At 33.6% G+C, this 21,760-nt stretch overlaps 1 protein-coding gene across 2 annotated transcripts in view; it reads left to right on the top strand.

Moving 5' to 3' along the window:
• Nucleotides 1-21,462, top strand: part of Parp8 (poly(ADP-ribose) polymerase family member 8) — a 182,359-nt gene extending 160,897 nt beyond the window's left edge. For both annotated transcript variants that reach the window (XM_046456280.2, XM_046456281.2), the window contains 9 exons: nt 1,710-1,777; nt 3,605-3,653; nt 4,793-4,905; nt 5,121-5,193; nt 6,567-6,636; nt 9,389-9,462; nt 10,574-10,643; nt 11,630-11,714; nt 17,049-21,462. In XM_046456280.2, coding sequence (XP_046312236.1) covers nt 1,710-1,777; nt 3,605-3,653; nt 4,793-4,905; nt 5,121-5,193; nt 6,567-6,636; nt 9,389-9,462; nt 10,574-10,643; nt 11,630-11,714; nt 17,049-17,151 — 705 coding nt within the window. In that variant the 3' untranslated portion in view covers nt 17,152-21,462. The remainder of the gene's footprint in view (nt 1-1,709; nt 1,778-3,604; nt 3,654-4,792; nt 4,906-5,120; nt 5,194-6,566; nt 6,637-9,388; nt 9,463-10,573; nt 10,644-11,629; nt 11,715-17,048) is intronic.
• Nucleotides 21,463-21,760: the final 298 nt, after the last annotated feature.

Consider the following 21,760-nt stretch of genomic DNA (forward strand, 5'->3'; position numbering starts at 1 on the left):
AAGGTTTGCACTTCATGAGGGATTGACCCTTGTGGGCCTGTGATGAGATTTACCTTGGGCCATTGATTTTCTCTGGGGAAGAAATAATTCCTGCCCCAGGCCTCACTGAGCTTTTGCATTACTCTCTCCTTCACCTAGCATCATCTCTACTCCTCTATTTGAAGGCAGTGCTCAAAAATTATGTCTTTGCATTTCCAACTGTGAGTCTTGGTTCTTTTGATCATTATTTATTCATATAGTCAAATATTCACTCTTCATTCAGCAGGTATATGTCAGACCATGGTAAATAAGAGATCCTTTAATTTCCAAGTGATATTTACTTAAAAACTCCCATGTATTTTTCTATTTCCATACCTTTCTATATTATCTGAATTCTTCAAACAAGAATTTTTATTTGTATAAGCAAAGAAAACAATAAAATGTATTTCCACAAGGCGGGCCAAGAACTTTAATTCTGTGTCTCTACACAAAGTTAAACATTTTTAATCATGAAAAAGACTTTGGTATAGGGTATTTATACTATACCCTAGACCCAGATCATTCTTGGATTTAAAAATAGCTCAAACTCTGACTCTGAAATCATCTCTCTGCCAAAAATTGCTTCTTGTATTCTGGGTCATGTGTAAGCTATTTTAATAGGAGGCAATGTAGATGATGGAGTCAGCCCTGGGAAGTCAGAGGCTGTATAACTGGCTCTACAACAATGTGGCCTGTGACCTTGGGCAAGCTGCTTAATTGTTTGGTGCCTCAGTGTCTTTGCTGCCTAGGTAGAAAAAGTAATGCTGCACCCTCTTTCAGAGTGTACTTCATAGAGGTGCTGTCAGATTTTATTGCATCAGATTCTTTAAATCTTTCAAATATATAAATATAACATTATACTGTCCTATTTTCTAAAATATACTGTCCTATAGATAGCTCTGAATTGTTACAGACAGAACTCTCTTTGTTCTATAAAATAGTTAATTGTTTGGGTAAATTAATTTTAGAGAAGGATTGTTCTTTTGTAAATGGCTTTCTTATAGAAAGATCCGTATCTCAGTCTATATCCCTAGGTATGAGCATGAAGAGTAGCTGTCACAAGTTCTGCTTTAATGTTAGTTAAAATTAAATGGTCATTGTTAAAAACAAGTATTAAAGATGGCAGGACAGACTGTCAGCAGAGTACTGCAGCAAGGGAGAGACTGCAGCATAAGTTGAGCTCATCTCCAGTTAAGACAAAGGAGCCTGAAGTTTTTAAAGGTAGAAGAAAAGAACCAAAAGGGGCTATGAGGATGTGAAAAAGTGGGAACCAAAACAGTGGAGTAGGGGCATTATGTGGAAATGGAAAGGTACGGAAAGGGCCAAATGAAAATTACTGAAAATGGTTTGGCAGGGTGGGTGGGTCCGGTGTACACTTTGTGATTTGCAGCATTGCAGTTTCTTGAGCAGGACTTAACAAGGGGTCTTGGTGGGGTAACCATCCTTTAGGGATACAGTCTAGTGCAAGTGTGGAAGGTGAGTCCTTTGTGCCTCATGGAAGTTCAAAGTTGACATCATCTTGGGGAACATGACTAGGGTGATTGCTGACATTCCACGTTAAGGCAACAGATTTTTCAGTTTTAACTAGACTGTAGGCATGTCGTTCAGTCTGATTTTCCTGTTGTAGAAAAGGAAGAATGAATTTTAAAGACTAATCAAGGAGGAAAATGGCTTTTTTTTTAAATTTCCAGGCTCCATATCTAGAAATCAAGAAGCAAATGGATAAACAGGACCCTCTCGCTCATCCCCTACTGCAATGGTATAAAATTTTAGTTTTTCTCTTAATGAAAATAGCATCTTTTTCTACTGTTTGCTTGATAATGGGGACAGGTAGCCAATTTTATAAGCCTTGCAATGCTACAGATCCACAAGCCTATGAGATCTGGTGATTTTACAATCCAGGAGTCTTAATGACTCTCACTTTAATTAAAATGTATATATCACAAGGGGAAGAAAATGCTGCCATATGCACTATCAGGGTGTACAATGTATTTGACAGCAGTTTGTCTATAGTCTCAGAAGATGTGATTAACTTGATTATGTGTTGAAGGCATTTTGGTTCACTTAATTTTCTAGTTCAATGAGGACTTTAATTTTTTTGTTGTTGTTGTTCAAAATGATGTCAATATCTTTTGTATATTTTGCTTCCTTAACAAGGACAGGGTAGATTTGATTAACCCCTCAGCTTGATCACTACAGAAGATGCACTGTTTGTGTGAGCTTGATGGGGGATAAAGAAATAGTCCAGCCTGAATTCTGGAAGGGAACCAGACTATAGAGAGGAGAGGGGCTATGAACTCACCTTGCTGGGATATCCACTTCAAATAATTTGTCTTTTTATTTCTCCTTTGCAACATAAAGACAGTGGGGTTTATAAGGATTTTATGTACATGCCTCTTTGAAACCTCAAAGATATATAGGATTTCCCACTATTGTCACACAAATGTAGAATTATAAGAGATTTGTTAAGATGAACTCTTATTCCATGTTATAACCAGGAAGATTTGGCAAAGGAAAAAGAATATGGCTTCCTTAAGATTATTATTTAATTGCCACTTAGTTGAACTTTTATAATGCATCCTTAGAATATAACAAGACCTTAACAAAAGTTAAGATTCTTATTTTTATTTGTTATGATCTATTATTAAAATTCTGATAAATTAAGTCTCCTCCTTTGCAGTTTAAATTTTCTCATTATCATATTCAAAATAAAGGTGAAAATCTCAAGTACATAGTTTTGTTTTTTTTAACCTCCTGAAGTTAGCCTGTTAACTTGTGATCAGTCGCTCCAGCTTCTCGATCGCTCTTCTCTCAGGGAGAAGAAAACTTTATCAAAATGTCTTGCTTAGAGTGTCACCCCCTTACTATTTTATATACTGAAAAGCATAAAACAATCTTTTTTTTCCAGATACATAATTATTTTCAGCTTTAATGTTTAAATATGTTGACTCATGTGAATGATGACACATATCAGCTCACAAGTATCCTCAAATAGTTAAACAAATGACTCTCCATAAGAACCTTTTTTTTAAAAAAAATATTTTTAGTTGTAGATGGACACAATACATTTATTTATTTATCTATTTATATATCTATCATTTATTTATTTGTTTGTTTTTATGTATTGCCAAGGATCAAACCCAGTGCCTCATACATGCGAGACAAACACTCTGCCACTGAGCCACAATGCCAGCCCAAGAACTCATTTCTTAATTTAGGCAATGTAGAGAGAAGCAGAAGAATTAGATGCATGTGTCAGCCTCTAATGTTTGTAGGAATTGTCATTACCTGAAGTACTGTGTATCTAGAAACACTGATTCTGCTGATGTTTAAGTTTTTGCTTTTAAAAAATTCTATCTTTGTTAAGTTCCTTCTCCTTGGTGTATATTTTCTTAGATTAAAATACCTTTTTTGTTACATGAGTTCTCTAAATGATTTCAGGAAATAAGCCAAATGTAACTAAATGAAAATATTATGGAATTTATTGTATGACATAGCAAAAATAAGTTTTAATCACCTGCTAACCCAGAAGAAAAACTTTAAATATATTTGGCATATATTATAACTGACTGATTTTTAATTTCAGGGTTATTTCAAGTAATAGGTCACATATTGTGAAACTGCCAGTTAACAGGGTAAGTAAGTAATTTCTTTACATATGCACACCAATATGGGAGGAGAACTTAATAATTGGGAAAATGAGGCCTGTGATTTTTAGGCAACCTCTCCAAGAACAGAGGTAGACAGACTCAGGTTAAGTCTTAATTCATCAGTTTGAAATTACCATTTGAAATCACTCTGAAACCTCAGCAAATTAAGATATCAAAATGCAAATTCAGGTTGATGCTTAACTTTTAAACAAATAAAAACATCCAATATAATTTAGTTATTCCACAGTGATAGAAAAGCATTTTCTGGAGTTTCATCAGAGGAACATGAATGTGATTTTTAATTATTATTAGTTTTATATTGGCACATTGTACCTTCCCGTGTCTAAGAAGATGTTGTTTCCAGTTTCTTATTCATTTGGCTAATAAGATTAGAAAACAATATTAATAAACATCTAATGGACTCTAACTTCATTTCTGATTCTCACCTGAAAGTAGTACTAACAGTCTGTTTCTTGTGTACAAATCTGTGTTTAAGTCTGTATAAAAATCTGTGTAACTATGTTCCTAGGAGAAAGGGATTTCACCTAGGAACAATTAGAATATTTTATCAAGCAATTAATCCAAAAGATTTTGCTTTCTTTTCATGATCAAAGGGCAAAACTATATTTGAATGTAGGTAATTTTCACTCTTAAGAATACATACAAATAAAGCATAGTGGTAATTTTTGTGCTTTTAAAATAATGAATTAATTTTTTTTTTTAAGTTTCTGCTTCCCAACTACAGAATATTCTCTCAGATGAATAGATAGTGTACATTTAGGGTATTCAATTATAAAAAGTCTTGGAAAGAAATTTAATTTAGAAAGCAAATCTTTTTGAGTATGATTCCATTATATATTCCAAATATAAGTGACTTTGGATTATCTGTCTGTTCTTTTCCGTTGATCTACAGAATTATCAGTCATATAAGTAATTCCATGTGATTCATCATTTACACGTGGTTTTAAAATATATTTTAGGAATTAGTTTTTTTAATGAAATAGTGTAAAATCACTATATATTGAAACTGGATAACTCCTAAACCAGTAAAATTTGAAATTGTCATCTGCCTGATTATGTGTTAAATTTGACATGTTTTTGTTTATCATTATTTTAAACGGCAGCAATTGAAGTTTATGCACACTCCACATCAATTCCTGCTTCTCAGCAGTCCACCAGCCAAAGAATCCAATTTTAGAGCTGCTAAAAAACTCTTTGGAAGCACCTTTGCATTTCAGTGAGTATGGCTTAATGTTGATGGAGGTGTGTTCCACCTAGTTTTCAGAAATATGTGGGAATCAATAGTTGACTATGAATTTTGAATAGTCACCTACACACTGACTTAGAAATCAGGACTTTGAGAGGCATCGTGACTTATGCTATAACTACTTTTTTAAAAAATCATTGATTTTTCTGGTTTTGTTCTTTCCTTCCTATACTTTGTTTTTTTAGTGGCTCACACATTGAAAACTGGCACTCCATCCTGAGGAATGGCCTGGTTGTTGCCTCTAATACACGTCTGCAGGTATAGTTTCTGAATGCTTTAATAAGATGATTCTTTAGTATTGAGATTCAGTAAGCAATCCTCGTGGTGTGTTTTTCTTGTAAAAGGGGAGGCATGTAAGCTTTCAAATATTGTATGGAATTTCTAATACATACTAGTTCATTTTCACAAAATACCTGACACAAAGTTGATCTATATTTAATGAATAGAAAAAGAAAAGTGAGTTTCCTATGAGAAATCAGTTTAAGTCACACTTTGAAATTAAGTAGAAAAATTATCATGACAAAATAAAATCATATAGATGTTATATCTGTTATTCCAAAATTTGTTTTTTGAATACTCAGCCTTAGTGTGAATTCTTTTGGAGGAGAAAGTGTAGGAGCTGGCACGGTCGTGCAGGCCTATAATCCCTGTAGCTAAGGAGGCTGAGGCAGGAGGATTGCCAGTTCAACGTCATCTATAGCAACTTGGCAAGGCCCTAAGTGACTGCCTCAAAATAAAAACATTGAAAAAGGTCTGGGTATGCGACTCAGTGGTTAACTGCTCCTGGGTTAAATTCACAGTACCAAAGGATAAAAAAAGTTAAAAAAAAAAAAGTGTATCAATAGGCAAAGTGGATATCGGCTGTCAAGGAGCCATCTGATACCTGCTTTTCAGAATCCAACACAGTACTCAACATTACCAGGATCATAATGTGACTGTAGTCCTCATCTTCATGCACACTACACTTCACTCTCTCTGATAGAGCTGAATTTTTCATTATCACCACAATATAATGATATTTGAAGTGATGCAACTAAATATAAATGTCCATCAGTACACATTTATTGAATTAGTATTCAGTTCATACAAACAGAGTATAAGGGCCCTAGAGCAGATGTTAAGAAAGACTTTCATTATTCTAATTATTTCTTAGACCAATTGAAGATTTTCAATTAATGAAACTCCTTATAACTTGAAAAATTTAGAAGATAATATGAGTGGGATGGAATTGTTATATAACGAAAATCTGAGTAGGCACTTTGTTTATATACTAGCATGTGAGTGCTAATCAGAATGTGTTCCCATGTATTTCAGCTAGTTTTGATTTGGAATTTTAGATTCATTAACATAAAAATCCACTTGAGTATTTTATAATGTAAGTGACTATCACTAGGGGTTGGAACACATTCATCAAGTCTCCTTTTCCTCTGGCTGTCATTTTTCAGTTATCAACTCTGCATTTTAAGAGTACAAGGATGTTAGTACTATTTTCAAATTAGACCTTGGAAGAGGAGCACTATCATTTTTCTAAGACTTAATGTTCCAACATGAAACTGATTGCCTTCTTTTGTTTAATATTATCATCTAAAACATTGACTGACCTCCCTTTATCCCATGTCTTCTCATTTTAGCTTCATGGTGCAATGTATGGAAGTGGAATCTATCTAAGTCCAATGTCAAGCATATCATTTGGTTACTCAGGTAATGCTGTATTTTATTTCTGTCTTCCAATTAATTAAGTTCTTATTTACTTATTGTTATATGCTCTAGGAACAGTTTACTATCAATTGAAATTTATTGGTATATTTAGATTAAATTCATTTGATAAATGAAAGAAGCAAAACAAAGCTCAAAGGATGACTTGCCAATATTTTGATGAAATCGTGGAGAAAATATATTTGAGGATAGATTAGGAGCATGTGCTGAGGGGGAACCTGTAAGTTCAAATTGTGGAAAGTGTGGTTACCAAATTGTTAGCACTGACTCTTCTTGTGTGGTAGAATTTGTGATGATTGCTTCATTGTATTTTCAACATTTAAGCATAAAGCACTTATGCTCATTATTAAGAGATTAAAATCCCATAGAATTTTTAAAGTAACAAATGAAAATTTCCCTACAACCTCAGTGTTGGGAATATTTTCCTTTACTATTCTAAGTGCTGTCACACTCATACTACTGCCCATGCATTTTTAGGAGATGTTTTTCACATGTTTCCTAAAATTTTAAGTCTTGGTATCCCTGTGATATAGGAGAAAATACTTATGTGAACATAAGTTTATGCTCTTGCAACCATAGCAAGTTGTTTCTTACTGATGGAGGAATAAAATTGGAACACTTGAAACTAGATTTATACTTAGAAGTATTAAAACAACAGCAATGATAAAAATGTAAGAATATGCAGATGGAAAGAAAACATTAAAAAAAAATTCCAGGGCTGGGGATGTGGCTCAAGTGGTAGCGTGCTCAACTGGCGTGCCTGCGGCCCGGGTTCGATCCTCAGCACCACATACGAACAAAGATGTTGTGTCCGCCGAAAAACTGAAAAATAAATATTAAAAAATTCTCTGTCTCTCTCTCTCTCTAAAAAAAAAAAAAAAAAAAATCCAGGTTTGCAAGATAATGGAAAAAGTAAAACTAGAATAAGAAATGTCATGAAAAAATATTCAAGTAACTACTGCTATGTATGTAGCGAACCACCCTAAATCTGGGGTTAAACAACTTCCTTATGTTCATAGATTACTTTCTTTGGCATAGGAGCTACTCAGGTGGTTCTTTTACTGCTAAGTGTCCACTGTGTGGTGCCCAGCTGATGGGTTGTGCTCATTCACAGTCCAAGAATAGGTTAGAATAAACACCCCAAGCTCCTAGAGGTGGCCTGTCCAATGTGGTGAGCCCAGGGCAGTTGGATTTATTACTTCGACTTTCCAGAGTGCCCTAAGAGCAACAGATGTGTTTCAAACAGCATTTCTAATCTATTTTCAAAAGTCACATAGTCAGAGCAGTTACAAACCATTCTGTACTGAAGAGTTGGGGAACTGGATACCAGCAAGTGGCCTTACAGTACGGGCTGAGAACTACTGTTGTGCTGATCTTTGAAATATATTAGACCAAAGTAACACCAAGAAAATAAATACCAGGAAATAAAAGACTGTATAGAGATAGGAAATAAAACACCAGAGTTTAAAGAAGAAAACAGTTTAATCAGACTCTAAATTTTATTTAAATACGAAAAGCTAAAACATCAATTAAATAAATAAATAAAACCCTAACATAGATAATAAAAAGCACAACAAATCATCAAATACTGTTACTTTCTGCTTCTTATACTGATCTATAGACTCATTAAATAGTGAAGACTGAAGAGAGGTACTGTGGGAATGCGTGTCAGATTTTGTCTGTATGCATTTATCTGGAGAGAGAGAGAGAGAGAGAGAGAGAGAGAGAGAGAAAGAGGTTGGCAATATAGTTGAGTAGAGTGCTTGCCCCTCTGGTGTGTGTGAGGCCCAGGATTTGATCCTAAGTTGTTGTGCTCCACCACCTACACAGTAAGAATCACTACGGCAAGATGTAGTTGGTTAGAGGATGGAACATCTCCTGCATTGGATACCAGTTGCCTTTCCCTCAGACCTAGCTCCCTGAAATTCTAGGCCTGTTTGCACCCCCGTCTGCACATTTTTGCTGTTCTGTTAGCTAGAATTCTAGATGGTACATGAGACAAAAAATAAGGGCAAGAGTTAAATACATTTTACAGATTTGCTCTTCTCCTTAAGGCATTTATTGAAACAAACAGAAATCATTAGGTGTCTCAATTTTTGGTTTAGAAAATTGAACAGTTTCTAATAAGTCTAGATTTAAATATTCAAAACAGATAAATATTTTGGTTTTGCTTTTCTAAACTTTCACGGTAAGAAATCATTCATTAACTAAGTAAGTGAAGACTTCTGACTATCATAGACAAAAATCTTTGATAAGTTTTTATTGTTGTAGTATTTGGCACTGGGGATTGAACCCAGGGGCACTTAACCATTCACTGAGTTGCTAAGTGTCTTACTAAATTGCTGAGGCTGGCTTTGAACTCGTGATCCTCCTACCTCAGCCTCCCAAGCCACTGGGATTACAGGTGTGTGCTACCACACCTGACAAAATTTTTTAAAACTATATTTTAAGATTATTCTAATTTTTTGCAAAAGAATTTTCTGTCCCTGCTTTCTATACAAAGCAAAACAAACTGAGATTCCTACTTCCTAACTCACCCAGGACTTCCCAGACCTCTGGCCATCCACTCCAGGTTCCAGGGCACAGCAGCTATTCCTTTGTGATCCCATTGTGACCATGTCTGGCCTGATGTGACCAGACCTTTGCCTAGAGTAGAATTTTACAACATAGATGATTTATACTTTGAGCTTCCTCGTATAGCTTTGTCCTTAAATTATCATTTTGCTGATGTTTTCAGGGATGAACAAGAAGCAGAAGGTGTCAGCCAAGGACGAGCCTGCTTCGAGCAGTAAAAGCAGCAGTGCATCACAGGTGTTGTAGTGACTCAAGTGACTGCGCACAATTAGTGAACCGTGGCCTCATTAGCCAGCAAGACTTCCATAAATACACAGGCTTATTCAGTCTACAAAAATTATTTTAAGTAATCATTATTCAAAAAGAATAAAACTCACCCAAAAATGTAATAAGTGAACTGCCTCTATAAAATAATTATTCAACAGATATTTATTGATCTCTCACTCTAATTCCAGAGACTTTCCTAGGCATTAGGGGACAGCAGTGACCCAAAACAGACAAATACTCTTGTCCTCTTGGATCTTGCATTCTACCGAGGGGACAATAACAAATTAAAAATATATTTATATAAATAGGATGATAGATAGTATAGAAAAATAAATCAGGGAAAACAAGACATTTAATGTTGTGCTATAGAAGTGTGCATTTTATATGGGAGGGTCAGGAAAGATTCTCTGAGAAAGTGATATTTGAGTTCAGTCTTGTAGATGTTGACTATGTGTCTTTCTGGGAAAAGAACATTCCAGTCAGAGAAAAGGGTAAGCACAAATCCCATGTTATTTCAGAGAAAGCAGTATATGCTACAAAAATTTTTAAATATCTTGAAGAATAATGTGATTTTAAATTAAAAGGAGTATAGCTAATCTAGTATTGGAAAGCAAAAGAGAAAACCCCAGATTTTCTATATAAGATGTTTTTGAAGCCTCTGTGGCTTAGTAAATGATGCTATAAAAATAAGTTGATTTTTAGATAGTTAGATGATCTGGAATGATTGATTGTATTGTTTGAAAAGATTGTGCAAATCTAATTTTGTTTACCTGGAAATAAAGATGCAAGACTTTAAAGTTTGAGTTCCCATTGTATGTTGTGAGACTACTGAACCCCGATTTTATAAATGTTTTGGTTCAGTCATCTTGTGAGTAATAGTGATTATGTAGAGAAGAGAAATTGATAAAATAAAAATAGCTGGGTATTAAGAGTATAAGGATATTGGTGCTAGTCTAGATAGGCCTTCTTCCCTGGACTCATCTTATGACTATTATTTATTTTTTTTCAATGATAAACAGTTTTTTTCATTATGGTGACTGCCCCATTTTTACTCTAATTTTTAAATTGTTTTGAAATTTAGTCACAGAAAAAAGGACAGCAATCCCAATTCCTGCAAAGCCGAAACTTAAAATGCATAGCCTTATGTGAAGGTAAGTGCCATAAGTTATTTCTTTATCTTATCTGAATTTAAGAATGCAAGTATATTTACTAAGTTCACATGATGGAACAGAGAAAGCATTATTTCCTGTGACCATCTCAGAAAGCCCAGATGGAAAATGTGTACCATAGAGATTTTAAAGGTTAAAACCAAATTGCAACACTGGCAAGAATTCAGGCAGTGCTGTATTTCATTCCTGGCAGATATTTCAAAATGTTACTTGATCAGAAAGATAAAATTCATGCTCATCTCCTTTGTTAATGTTTTACCTTCCTGTCTAAGTTGATGTTTTGATGGTGTGATGAAAATCTTGATAAATGAGCCAAACATTGAGAACCCAGTAGGTCTTTCTGTTCCAACACTGAAAGTATTCTTTTAATTTGGGACTTAGGACAGAAAAATTTATAAGTAATTTGCAAGATCATGTAGTTTTCTTTGTTCTGCTCTAAAATTTGACTTTGGCTAAAAATTTGTTTTCTTCTTCTTTTGTTAGGAGCTTTAGTAGCCACTGTCAAAGTTGCTCTCAGAGTAATTCTTATGTGAAAACCTGTTTGTTTTCAGTGATACCCAAATGAATGATTTTCTTCCTGTTACACCAGTTCTCATTCAGATCATAAAGTTGTTACTTGGCCTTTCATTGTTTTCACCACATTTCTTAAAAGCTAATTAGGTTTAACCCTTTTTTATATGCCGAGTTGTACGTGATTTTTATTTTATTTTTTAAAATTATTAATTATTTTAACTAGGTATGTATGACAGCAGAATGCATTTTGATTCATTGTATACAATTTTAGCACAACTTTTCATTTCTCTGATTGTACACGATGTGCTTCACACCATATGTGCCGTCATACATGTACCTACAGTAATGATGTTTATCTCATTTCACCATTTCAAAGAGAAGGAATATAGTAATGTGGAATGGACTAGCATTCCTTTAGAGTAAAATAATTCTTTAATTTTATCTTTCATTCACAGTGATCACCTCACCTGACCTGCACAAACATGGGGAAATATGGGTTGTCCCAAATACGGATCATGTCTGCACACGGTTCTTTTTTGTGTAAGTGAAAATGCTCAAATTTGTGTTACTGTCTTTTCACAAATGAGGTAACAGGTAATTGAACTTATCACCAACTTAATGCTTTTGTTTTATTTCATTAAGCATAATGAAAAAATGATTATTGAAAACTTGTGGTTAGGATTGGGGTTGTAGCTCAGTGGTAGAGTGCTCGCCTTGCGCCTGTGAGACCCTGGGTTCAGTCCTCAGCACCACATAAAAATATATGAATAAAATAAAGGTATTGTGTCCAACTACAACCAAAAAATAAATATAAAAAAAAGAACCTGTGGTTAAATACTTTAGAAAAACTGAAGAAAGATGGCTGTTAGCATAGCCCTGAAGTAAAGCACTGTCTCTTTAACCATCTCTGTGAACTTCATTAATAGATTAAAACATTTTTGAACTGTGAATGAAGAAGACAATGATGAAAATTTTCTAAGATTCATATTCCTTATCATACCAGCTGTCAATGCAGTGAATTGTTATTTTTGGGTACAGTTGTTTCAAACAAATTGTGTGAAAATACAAAACCATTACTTTTCATTCCTCCGTAATAGATGCAATAGATTAGTCTAATTTTCACCCCACCCCTTGATGCCCAACCCTTTTTCCCTCTCTGTTCCCACCTTATCTGTGAGCCTGGCACAGAAAGGATTTCAGGGAAGGGTTGAATATATTGCTTTTATATATTATGTTAGTTACTAAAAACAAACTGAAAAGATGATCTGGTTTATTTTATAAGCCATGTCACAGTGATAGCATCGAGAATGATTATTAATATACTGTATGTCCATGGTACCTTGTGCATTCAGCATTTGATCCATTAACTTGTTGACAGATTATTTACAATGAAACTTTTGTGAGTGACCTGCTTTTCTTTTGGATGCTATGAAAACCATAGATTTTCTTATTTACTGGCTATGATTTTTATCTTAAGGGCAAAGTAGCAGTGAGCATAGTGGAAAGAGCCCTCCCATTGATCTACAGTTTTAATGAGAGCTTGACACAAATTAGTAAGATGAATTTACTCAACTGCATAACCTCTAAAATGAGAATAATATACCCACCTGTATCAGAAGCCCAATAGCAAACAGATGGCCCATGGAAAAACCCATAATTTTTATCATCCACTATTAGATTATTTGCAATGGTATGATTTTAAGGGAACATCAGGTCTAGTGTAGTAACTTGGGTCTAATTGCACCAGAATCCTTAGACATCTTAGATCCAAAGGACAAAGATAGAAAGTAGACTTTCTGGGAATCCCCATTGTGCCATAGCTGAAGGACAATGATATGGATGCAGTCCATGCAGATCAGCCTCCTGGGGCAGAAGGAACATAAAGCAGGATTCCAGAGGAGCCGAGGGCTACTGGGCAGATTGTCTGCACACACTGAGGATTAATTTAGAACAGCACAGGTCTCTGTTGAAAAACTCGTTAAATATTTTTTTTTCCTCTTCTCTCTTGGCTATCTTGGTTATAACCCATTGTTAAGAAGAGTGCCCTTCTAAAAGAAAACTCTAATTATAAAATTATTTCACTAAGTGATCTTGAGGATTTTGTTAGAAAAGTAATCCTCAGAGTCCATTTCATTAATCTACTCCCTTTGCTTCTTAAAAAAGTTCAGATTTACTGAGCAAAACAAACAATCTTATATATGGAAGTAGGCGGACCATTTCCAATACTTTTTTGAAATTTTTTTGTTCATAAAACACAACTATAGGGGCTGGAGTTGTGGCTCAGTGGCAGAACACTTGCCTCACACATGTGAGGCATTGGGTTTGATCCTCAGTACCACATAAAAATAAATAATCAAAACAAAGATGTGTCCATGTATAACTAAAAACAAAATGAAACACAACTATAGGGATATGTGGCACGAAGGGGAGCATTTATTGGAGAGAATTTCTGCACCAGTGAGGGGTAGGGAGAGAAAACATTTTGGCTACACTCAGACACTTTCCAAATAATACAAAGGAAAGAAAATATTTTAAGATAATTTTCATTGCTTTATGAACACAAATGATATTTCATTCTTTTTCTTTGCTCCCTCAGAGAAAAGAGACTCCTTAAGGAAAACTGATAAAATTCAGAACACATCAAAGGACGAATCGTTTTTAATTACAACTCTGTTTCTTTCTTTGTAAGAAATATTATCACAGAGTTCTATTGGTGTTCCTCATGAGTGGCAATGTCTGTGAAAAAATAAATTGATGAATGATCTGAATTATCAGGCAAACTCAATTTGAAAATTTTTATATTTTTATTTAATATTTTATATTATGCCATCTCTGATGTTTGAAACTTTGTCTAATGGCTAGGATATAAGTTAATGTGTTTCTGTTTAACTTATCGTAGGTGAAAATATTAAGTGAAAATAACTTTAGTGCTAATCTGATTTCCCAAAGACAAGGAGGTAATAAAATAGTCATTTAGTATCATAATCACATTCTTTCAAATGACTAAACAACACAGAATAAAGAAAAATTCTTGGAAAACTTTTGGGGAGTAGACTGGTGTATCAGAAAAAATGAAACCTCTCAGGGGAAAAAAAAATAGGATAATGAGAAGTTTGAAAACATTTCACTGGTCAGTTCTGAAATGAACAAACTTAATTAAATATAAATGCTCCAGGCAAAATGAAATACTTCAGATGTTACAAACAGATCCCAGCCAAGTGTTAGCATCTAGAAATTGTCAGCAAAGCTTGATTGTGTTAATAACCTTGAGAAGCTTACCCAAGAGGATGTGAAAAATGAAGTGTGTATATTGTGCTCTGCTCACTTATAACAAAAGTGAATGAGGAATGCTAGAGAACACATGAGAACTTTATATTGAGTGTGAGTAAAATAGTAAACCTGAGAAAAGATAAATTGATGATTTGGCCCAGCTTTCACAACTGCCATGTGAACATGTCCTTTAGAGATGGAGATACTCTGTCCCTAAGCTGTCTGCAGATCAAGCAAAGTTTCAGAACCACTAGGTTTCCTGCTTTTTTTTTTTTTTAAATATGACAACCTATGTGTATAATACTTCACTCTTTGATTTAGAGCAGGTAGATCTACTAATGAATTGTTTTCACATTTCAATTCTTAAACACATTTAGGGTATGTATCCTCTTCCCGTTTCTCAGAACATTTTAGGAAGTTCAGAAATTTTAGAATAGGAAGGACCACATAAAATAGTCTGAGAAAAATGGTACTGAGCATTTTTTATTCCTTGAGTCAGGCAGATTTTAGTGCTAAATAAATTTCAGGAATGTCTATACAAAATCTATTTTATCTTTAGAGATGTAGTTCAAATACCTTATCTTTCACAAAACTCCTAGGCAAAAGTAGCCTGTCTTACTGATGTTTCTGTGACACATGGAAGCACTGCCATTTAAATCCCATTTATTTTTCAAAGAGTCCTTCCTCTGTCTTCTGCATTTCTTGCAGCACATGACACAGTACCTCATGCGTAGTTTCTGGTCAGTAAAATTTTAATGAATGAACAAAAATAATGGCAGAAAGGAAAGAAAATATTTTTAATTATGTGTAGTTTTTATTTGGGGTCAAAACAAAGTTTGAAATGTATCTAAAGATGCAGATGAAATGTATAATGACCTTTAAGTGAAATAAAAGTGATCTTTGTTTATGAATTTACAAAAGGTAGACAGCCTTCAGCTGCATGTACCATGGAGAGATGACTTGTTCATAATGTTAGAAGGCAAACCATTTAGTGGTTGAACAGCAGGGCTGGGATGTGGCTTGGTGGTTAAGTGTCCTACTCTCTCCTAGAAATACACCCAAGTCTGCTTTTTTTTTTTTTTTTTTTTTTTGACAGTCTTTCATTTTCCATAATCTAAATCCTAGAGAGAGCTAGTCTGATTGTCTTGGTAAGACACTTTTATCAACCTACTATTGAATCTTCAAGCCAGTCTGCCTCTTCTATCTCAGCTCAGAATATGAATAGCTTAGCTCTTGCCTTTGGTCCAGTAAATCTAAGCAACATGCTTTACTGAATCAATAAAATATACCTTTACACAGTCTACCACAATGATTCTATTTGAGCAACTCTAAATCATTTCATTAACATCTTTGGTTCTTAACAGAACATTTACTATTGGATATCCTCAGAAAATATTTATAGTTGGGCTGTGTTCCAGATATTCATTCTGTGTATTACAGTAATGTTTCACTGTGGGGTGATATGATATATGTATGCACAAAAGTCTTTACATACACATCTATAAAGAAAGTGCTGAGTATATCTAAAATAGCAAACTTGTCCAAAAATCTTGGAGTTTAGATTTGGTGCAAGTGGAATTATCACTTAAACTTGGTAACTGAGCAGTGGATTATGTAAAGAACTAAGTTCTCATTGCTGGATGTCATTTATTTCATTTTTCTATGTTGTACTATCTCAAGAGAACTTAAGTATAGTACAGAAAAGACAGTGGAATGCATTAATCTTTGAGAAGCTGCCTGTGCCTGTTTGGAAGTAATTACTGTTTATCTAAACCTTCTGTCTTGAAACCATTTTTATACATTAAAATTAATTGATTACCTATTTCACTCTCTATCACCATGAAAGTTTGAAAATTCACTCTTTGGAAATTCTTATTCCCCAAGTAAGTTTATTTGAGGAAAGATATTATCTAAAATGTAACCTTTTCTCCAAAGAATTTAGTGATTTCCGTCCTTTAACATCCTATCTTCACTTTTATTACTAAGCTAAACTTAGCAGGCTTGCATTCTTATGTAAAATGCCAGCATAAATAATGTGTCACAGTCAGACTAAACAGAGCAAGTAATGAATGATAAGTAAAAAGCACAAATTGATTATAGCTGAATAAGAAAGGTGGGCATGGCAGAGAACAGTGGTAGAAAGTAAAGTGCATGTTGTTAATCAGAAAAGAAGGAAATCATTGTAGTAAGAGTGGATTAAGAAGTCTAGGATCTTAAGAAGTCCAGGATCTAAGGAACACCTTACTTAGAATGGTATATTCTTTGCAGTTGGTTTCTTAACAACTCCTCTGGGAAATGCTTGTAATTCTGAAGTCACAGGGGTTCCTCTTGCAGCTCAGATAGTACTTTTATGTGTGGATGAACACATTAAAATTAAAATGGAAGGAAAGGATGACATGGAATAGCAGGTTGTTGTGTGTTTAGTCATGAGATAATAAATACAACTGGAAGATAACTGGTTCTTTTTTTTTATTCCCTTTTTTAATTCCTTTTTTTTTTAAATTCCTGTATCAGATAGCAATTTTTTCATTAGTTGCTCATGAAACCATTTTAAATGCTGCCATCTTTTAATATATTTGTATGTTTTTGTGTTTTCTGTTTTAGCTATGAAGATGGCCAAGTGGGAGACGCAAATATTAACACACAGGAAGGGGGCATTCACAAAGAGATCCTCCGAGTAATTGGTAATCAAACTGCTACTGGTTAAAGGACCACCATTTAATTAACATGATTTGAAAGCCTTCCTCGTGTTCAAAGCTGGATTTTGAACTGAAGAAGATGATAAAATAATTTGTTGTTATTATAAACAAAATTAACCCTTTGAATACTGATTTTTTTTCTTAGTATTTCTAAGTATCTTATTAAATACCTAAAATGGTATAAATTTATCAACTGTAGGGGTATGGAATCTAGTAATAAAATTACAACAGCACGGAAACTGAAGTTTGGGTTGCATACACAATAAACAGATTGAAAAAACAGTTTTGTGCTGATATTTTTATATTAAATTCTTTAATTGGACATTTGGTATTATATACCGACATTTTAAGGTACCAAACTAGAATTGAGAACATTTTATAATGGCATCTAAATTATCAGATACTTTGCAATAAGTATAATGTTTGCACATTCTGATGTGCTATATAATTAGTTGATGAACATTTGAATATTTCAGGAGGGATGTTGTCTATTATCCTATTTTTTCCTATTAAAAAACCAGTTAGATCCTAGGAGCAGTATTTTGCCAAAAATATGTAACATACATATGTAGATTCACACATCAAGATGTGTGATTGTGCATATATGTGTGTGCATATTCACATATATGCATTATGACAATAGAGATGAGGTACGTAGCTTCACCTTTCTATCCTCATTCAATGAAGAGAATATTCAGTAAGCAGTAATTCTGAATAAACACCAAGATATGAGCCAAATTTACCACTATTCATTTATACATAGTATTTGCTGACAGTTTTCCTATTGGTTTAAGGAAATGTAACTTTGGTCAAGTTCTAAGTCATTTAAAATATTATCTGAAAGTATTTGGGCAACATCAGTGCCCCATCAGACTAAGTCTATATTCAAATGATCACAGGAAAGAACTCAGAATGGAAAGAAACGGTGTATACTTTTTATTTCCTATAATGGAACATTTTTTAAAAATTTTATTTATACCACACCAGCATTTTTGTATTTGTTCATCTAATACCTCTGCTTATTTTTTTCATATTGAGAAAGACGACAAACTTTGAAGCTTCTTTTATATTAAAAGAATACAAATAAGTTTATAGAGAACAATAACAGCATTTCCTTTTCCAGAGTCATGTGCTCATCCAAATCCTTTCTTTTGAGTCCTATTATTTTAAGTTTCAACTGATAGTGTTTATTTCCCTACATGATGTATTTGGGATCAGGCCATTCATGAAAGCAGTTTAATTAGTGAGTCTGCCTCCATTCCAACTCTGAATCAAGGCTCATATCTGATTTTAATTTATGTGGAAATAAAAAATACCAATGTACAGTCATTTGCAAGTATAATGTGATAACTTCTGTGTTCATTCCCTCTGTCTGGCATAAAAGGTGAGAAAAAGGTCATACACCTTGAGAAGGGCTGCAGTTAAGGAAGTACTTACTAATCTTTGTTTTTCTTATACTATAAGTAGTTGATAAGCCACTTATTTCTGCAAAAAAAAATAGTCTTATAAAGGTTGGGATATTGATCATTTTGATAGTATTTACTTAAGATATTGTTTTGACTGGTGCCTCTGAACTCAGGAGCAGACTGAGGGATAATGTTAGCAAGGTAAGGCCAAGTTAGTGTTCTGTGATTTGAAGACTTTGGGGACAAGAATACCACTTGCTTCTTTCTGCCAAAACTCCCCAAGTCTCCTGTATCATTCTAACTATATTTTAGAAACACTTTTAGGCATCAAAATTAGTTTTTTGTATTAATTTTGTTGGACATTCTATGCATGACATATATATGAAGATGTACTACCAGGATTTGGGAGTTGGGGTCTTAGAACCCCACCTGTTAGGCTCCTAGGATCAGTGAAGCACCTCCAAATCTGCAGAGGACCTCCCACCTTCATATAAAAGCCATTCACCAAGTCAATTATGGCTTTACTTAACAGTTGAATGATCTGTAAGGAATACAGTGTTAGAATAAGACTGGAAGGTAACTTGAAGTAGTCAAGGGAGACATTCAGAGGAGGGAAAATGACATAATGAAAACCTCTACTGCCAGTTTAATAATAAAATAGATTCACATACCCAAGAGAGAAAAATAACTCTTAGTTCAGTGTCCACTAAATACAACACAACAATAGACATCATTTATGGAAATAAAATACAATGATCATTAATTGAGTTATATTTCAATACAGAAAGATTTTCTTTTCAAAAATTGTGACAGAACAAATACTTTAAGAGAGCTGATCTTTTAATTGACTTTGAAATTAGGAATACTATGATACACTGATGGAGATACTATCTTTATTTCTAAACAATTTATTTTTTTAATACCCATTAGTAAATGAATGGGTCCTTAAAATTCAAGATTTAAACACTTACTGTCGTGCCAGTCACCTTCTTAAGATATTATCTGTTGACTTATTTGATGATTTTAAACATTCAATGTTATATTTTAATCCTCGTTGGAAATCTGTGCACCAATGTTTTATAGTATTAGCTTACTTGTGGAACAGTTGCTACTAGATATTAACCGACCAAGCAAAGGGTATCATTCTCATTCTTGAAAGGAGAAGACCCTTAATTTATTAGTTCTACTTTTTTCCTGCATTGCTGATTCTGTAAACATTTCACTATGAATAATTTGTCTTACTTCACTATATAAATAGGGGAGGAAAATTATTCAATATTTGAAAAAGGAGAAAATAATATTCAAATAATCTAGTGGTATGGAATGCATTATGTTGGAATAATTTTTATTTTTCAGTAAATCTCAGTCAAATGTTAGGTTTTAATGTTGTTTTTAAATTTAAAATTTAATTTTAATGCCACATCCTTCAAATTACTGCCAAATACTGTGTAGTATGAGAAACCAGTCCAAATATCTGAAAATGCTATGAATGTTTCTCATTGAAAACTAAAGCAATTAGAGAAGAAATTCCTCAATTGTTCTCACCTTTGCCAAAAGAAAACTTTCAATGCAAATCTGTGAATCTTCAAATAAATGTTACTGCAACAATTTACCAGTACTTTATATAATTAAAATATTTTTTAAAACCATAACTTGTCTAGAGCATGGGGTTTCAGAAAGTTTTGAAGAAAGACTCATTTCCTTGTGAAGGAGTCAGGATAGCTGTCATCAGGGGGTGATGTAATATGCCATGATAGACCACACAACCTCAGACCACCTACCATGTAAAATATAGGAATTATATGGTGGAATTAGAAGCACATTTAAAAATACCATTGTCTTGCTGAATTCTTCGTTACAGCACTACCTCAAGACAAATAATAGATCACTTGATAAGGTAAATTGGGTTTTCGGTGTAAGGATCAAATAAAACTTTACAAATAGTAGTCATCAAATAATTCAACAGGTAAGACTATGCTGGCCATAGATGTTGTCAGTTATTCCTTAGCTATGCTATACCAGGTATGTCAGTCACTAATGATAACATAGTTAACACTCTGAGTTGGTCAAAGGGGTTTTAAGTTGTAAAATTTGAAATTAATGAATTCCCTTTAAGATTGGTTGCCTACATGGGACTTTATGTCCATTCACCTAAAGCCACAAACAGTTGCCCACTCTAGAGTTCAAGGATTAAAAAACAAACAAAAAAACTAACTGCTATGCCAGAATGGCAGACTGAATATTCTAGTATTTTGGCATTTAATGCCTGCTAAATTTTTGTCCAATTATATATAGATTTGATGTATATTATTACCCAGCAAATTTTTCTTGGGGGTTTTGTATACACTATAAAATATAGAATAAGTTTTTGTAGGTCAAAAGACTTTCAAGTAGTTTTTAGACAAAACATACCCATGAGTGTTGAAAAAGCTGTGTTGAAGAATAGATTACATTACACATTTACCAGCAAGTCAGTAAAAAAATAGTGCTTATTTACATAGTCTATATAATTTAATGTTCTAAAAATATTTTCTTCAATCTGCCCAATATTTAATGTATCATTTGAGGTTTGAAAAAAATGCAGCCACTCCTTTATGTAAACATTAAGATATGCCTATGTTTCTTTTACTACATAACCTTCTTTAAAATCAATTTCTTGACTTTTGTGCACAAAATAGTATTGCAACCGCTATTTAGCCTTTGGTGCCTTAGAGTTATTATAAATATTTAATGGTATGTATATAATGTAAATACTGCCAAGAGATCACTAAGGCCAAATATTTTCTCTATTCACTTTTTATTGCACTTGCTTTCTATTGCTACTTAAGCCTCTTTTATCCAGCTTTGTAATAGTTCTAACATTGTAGCCAATGTAAATGTTTACTTTCAATAAATCTGAATTTGTTCAACAAATATGGTATATGTGGGCAGTATTTTGAAGCCTCGGGTAGGCCTTAGATACTACATTGATGAATCTTGTTTCTGGGGACTACATATCAGAAGGTCTCAACAGACTCTAAAAAATGATGTCACCCTTTTCCCTTAAAAAAGGAAAATTTCCAATATTCCCCATAGAGAGTTGTAATAGATTTAATTAGTCATGAGAGTGCCATTTTAATTTCAAAATCTGTCAGGAAGTATAGGATTGAAACAAAGGATTTTGTATATTTTGTATGTTTCTATTTATAACATCTCTGGGCATAATATCAAA

The sequence above is a fragment of the Marmota monax genome, unplaced genomic scaffold (assembly GCF_021218885.2).
Source record: "Marmota monax isolate L192 unplaced genomic scaffold, Marmota_monax_Labrador192_F-V1.1 WCK01_AAM20220418_F8-fsc00037, whole genome shotgun sequence".
Classification (NCBI taxonomy): domain Eukaryota; kingdom Metazoa; phylum Chordata; class Mammalia; order Rodentia; family Sciuridae; genus Marmota; species Marmota monax.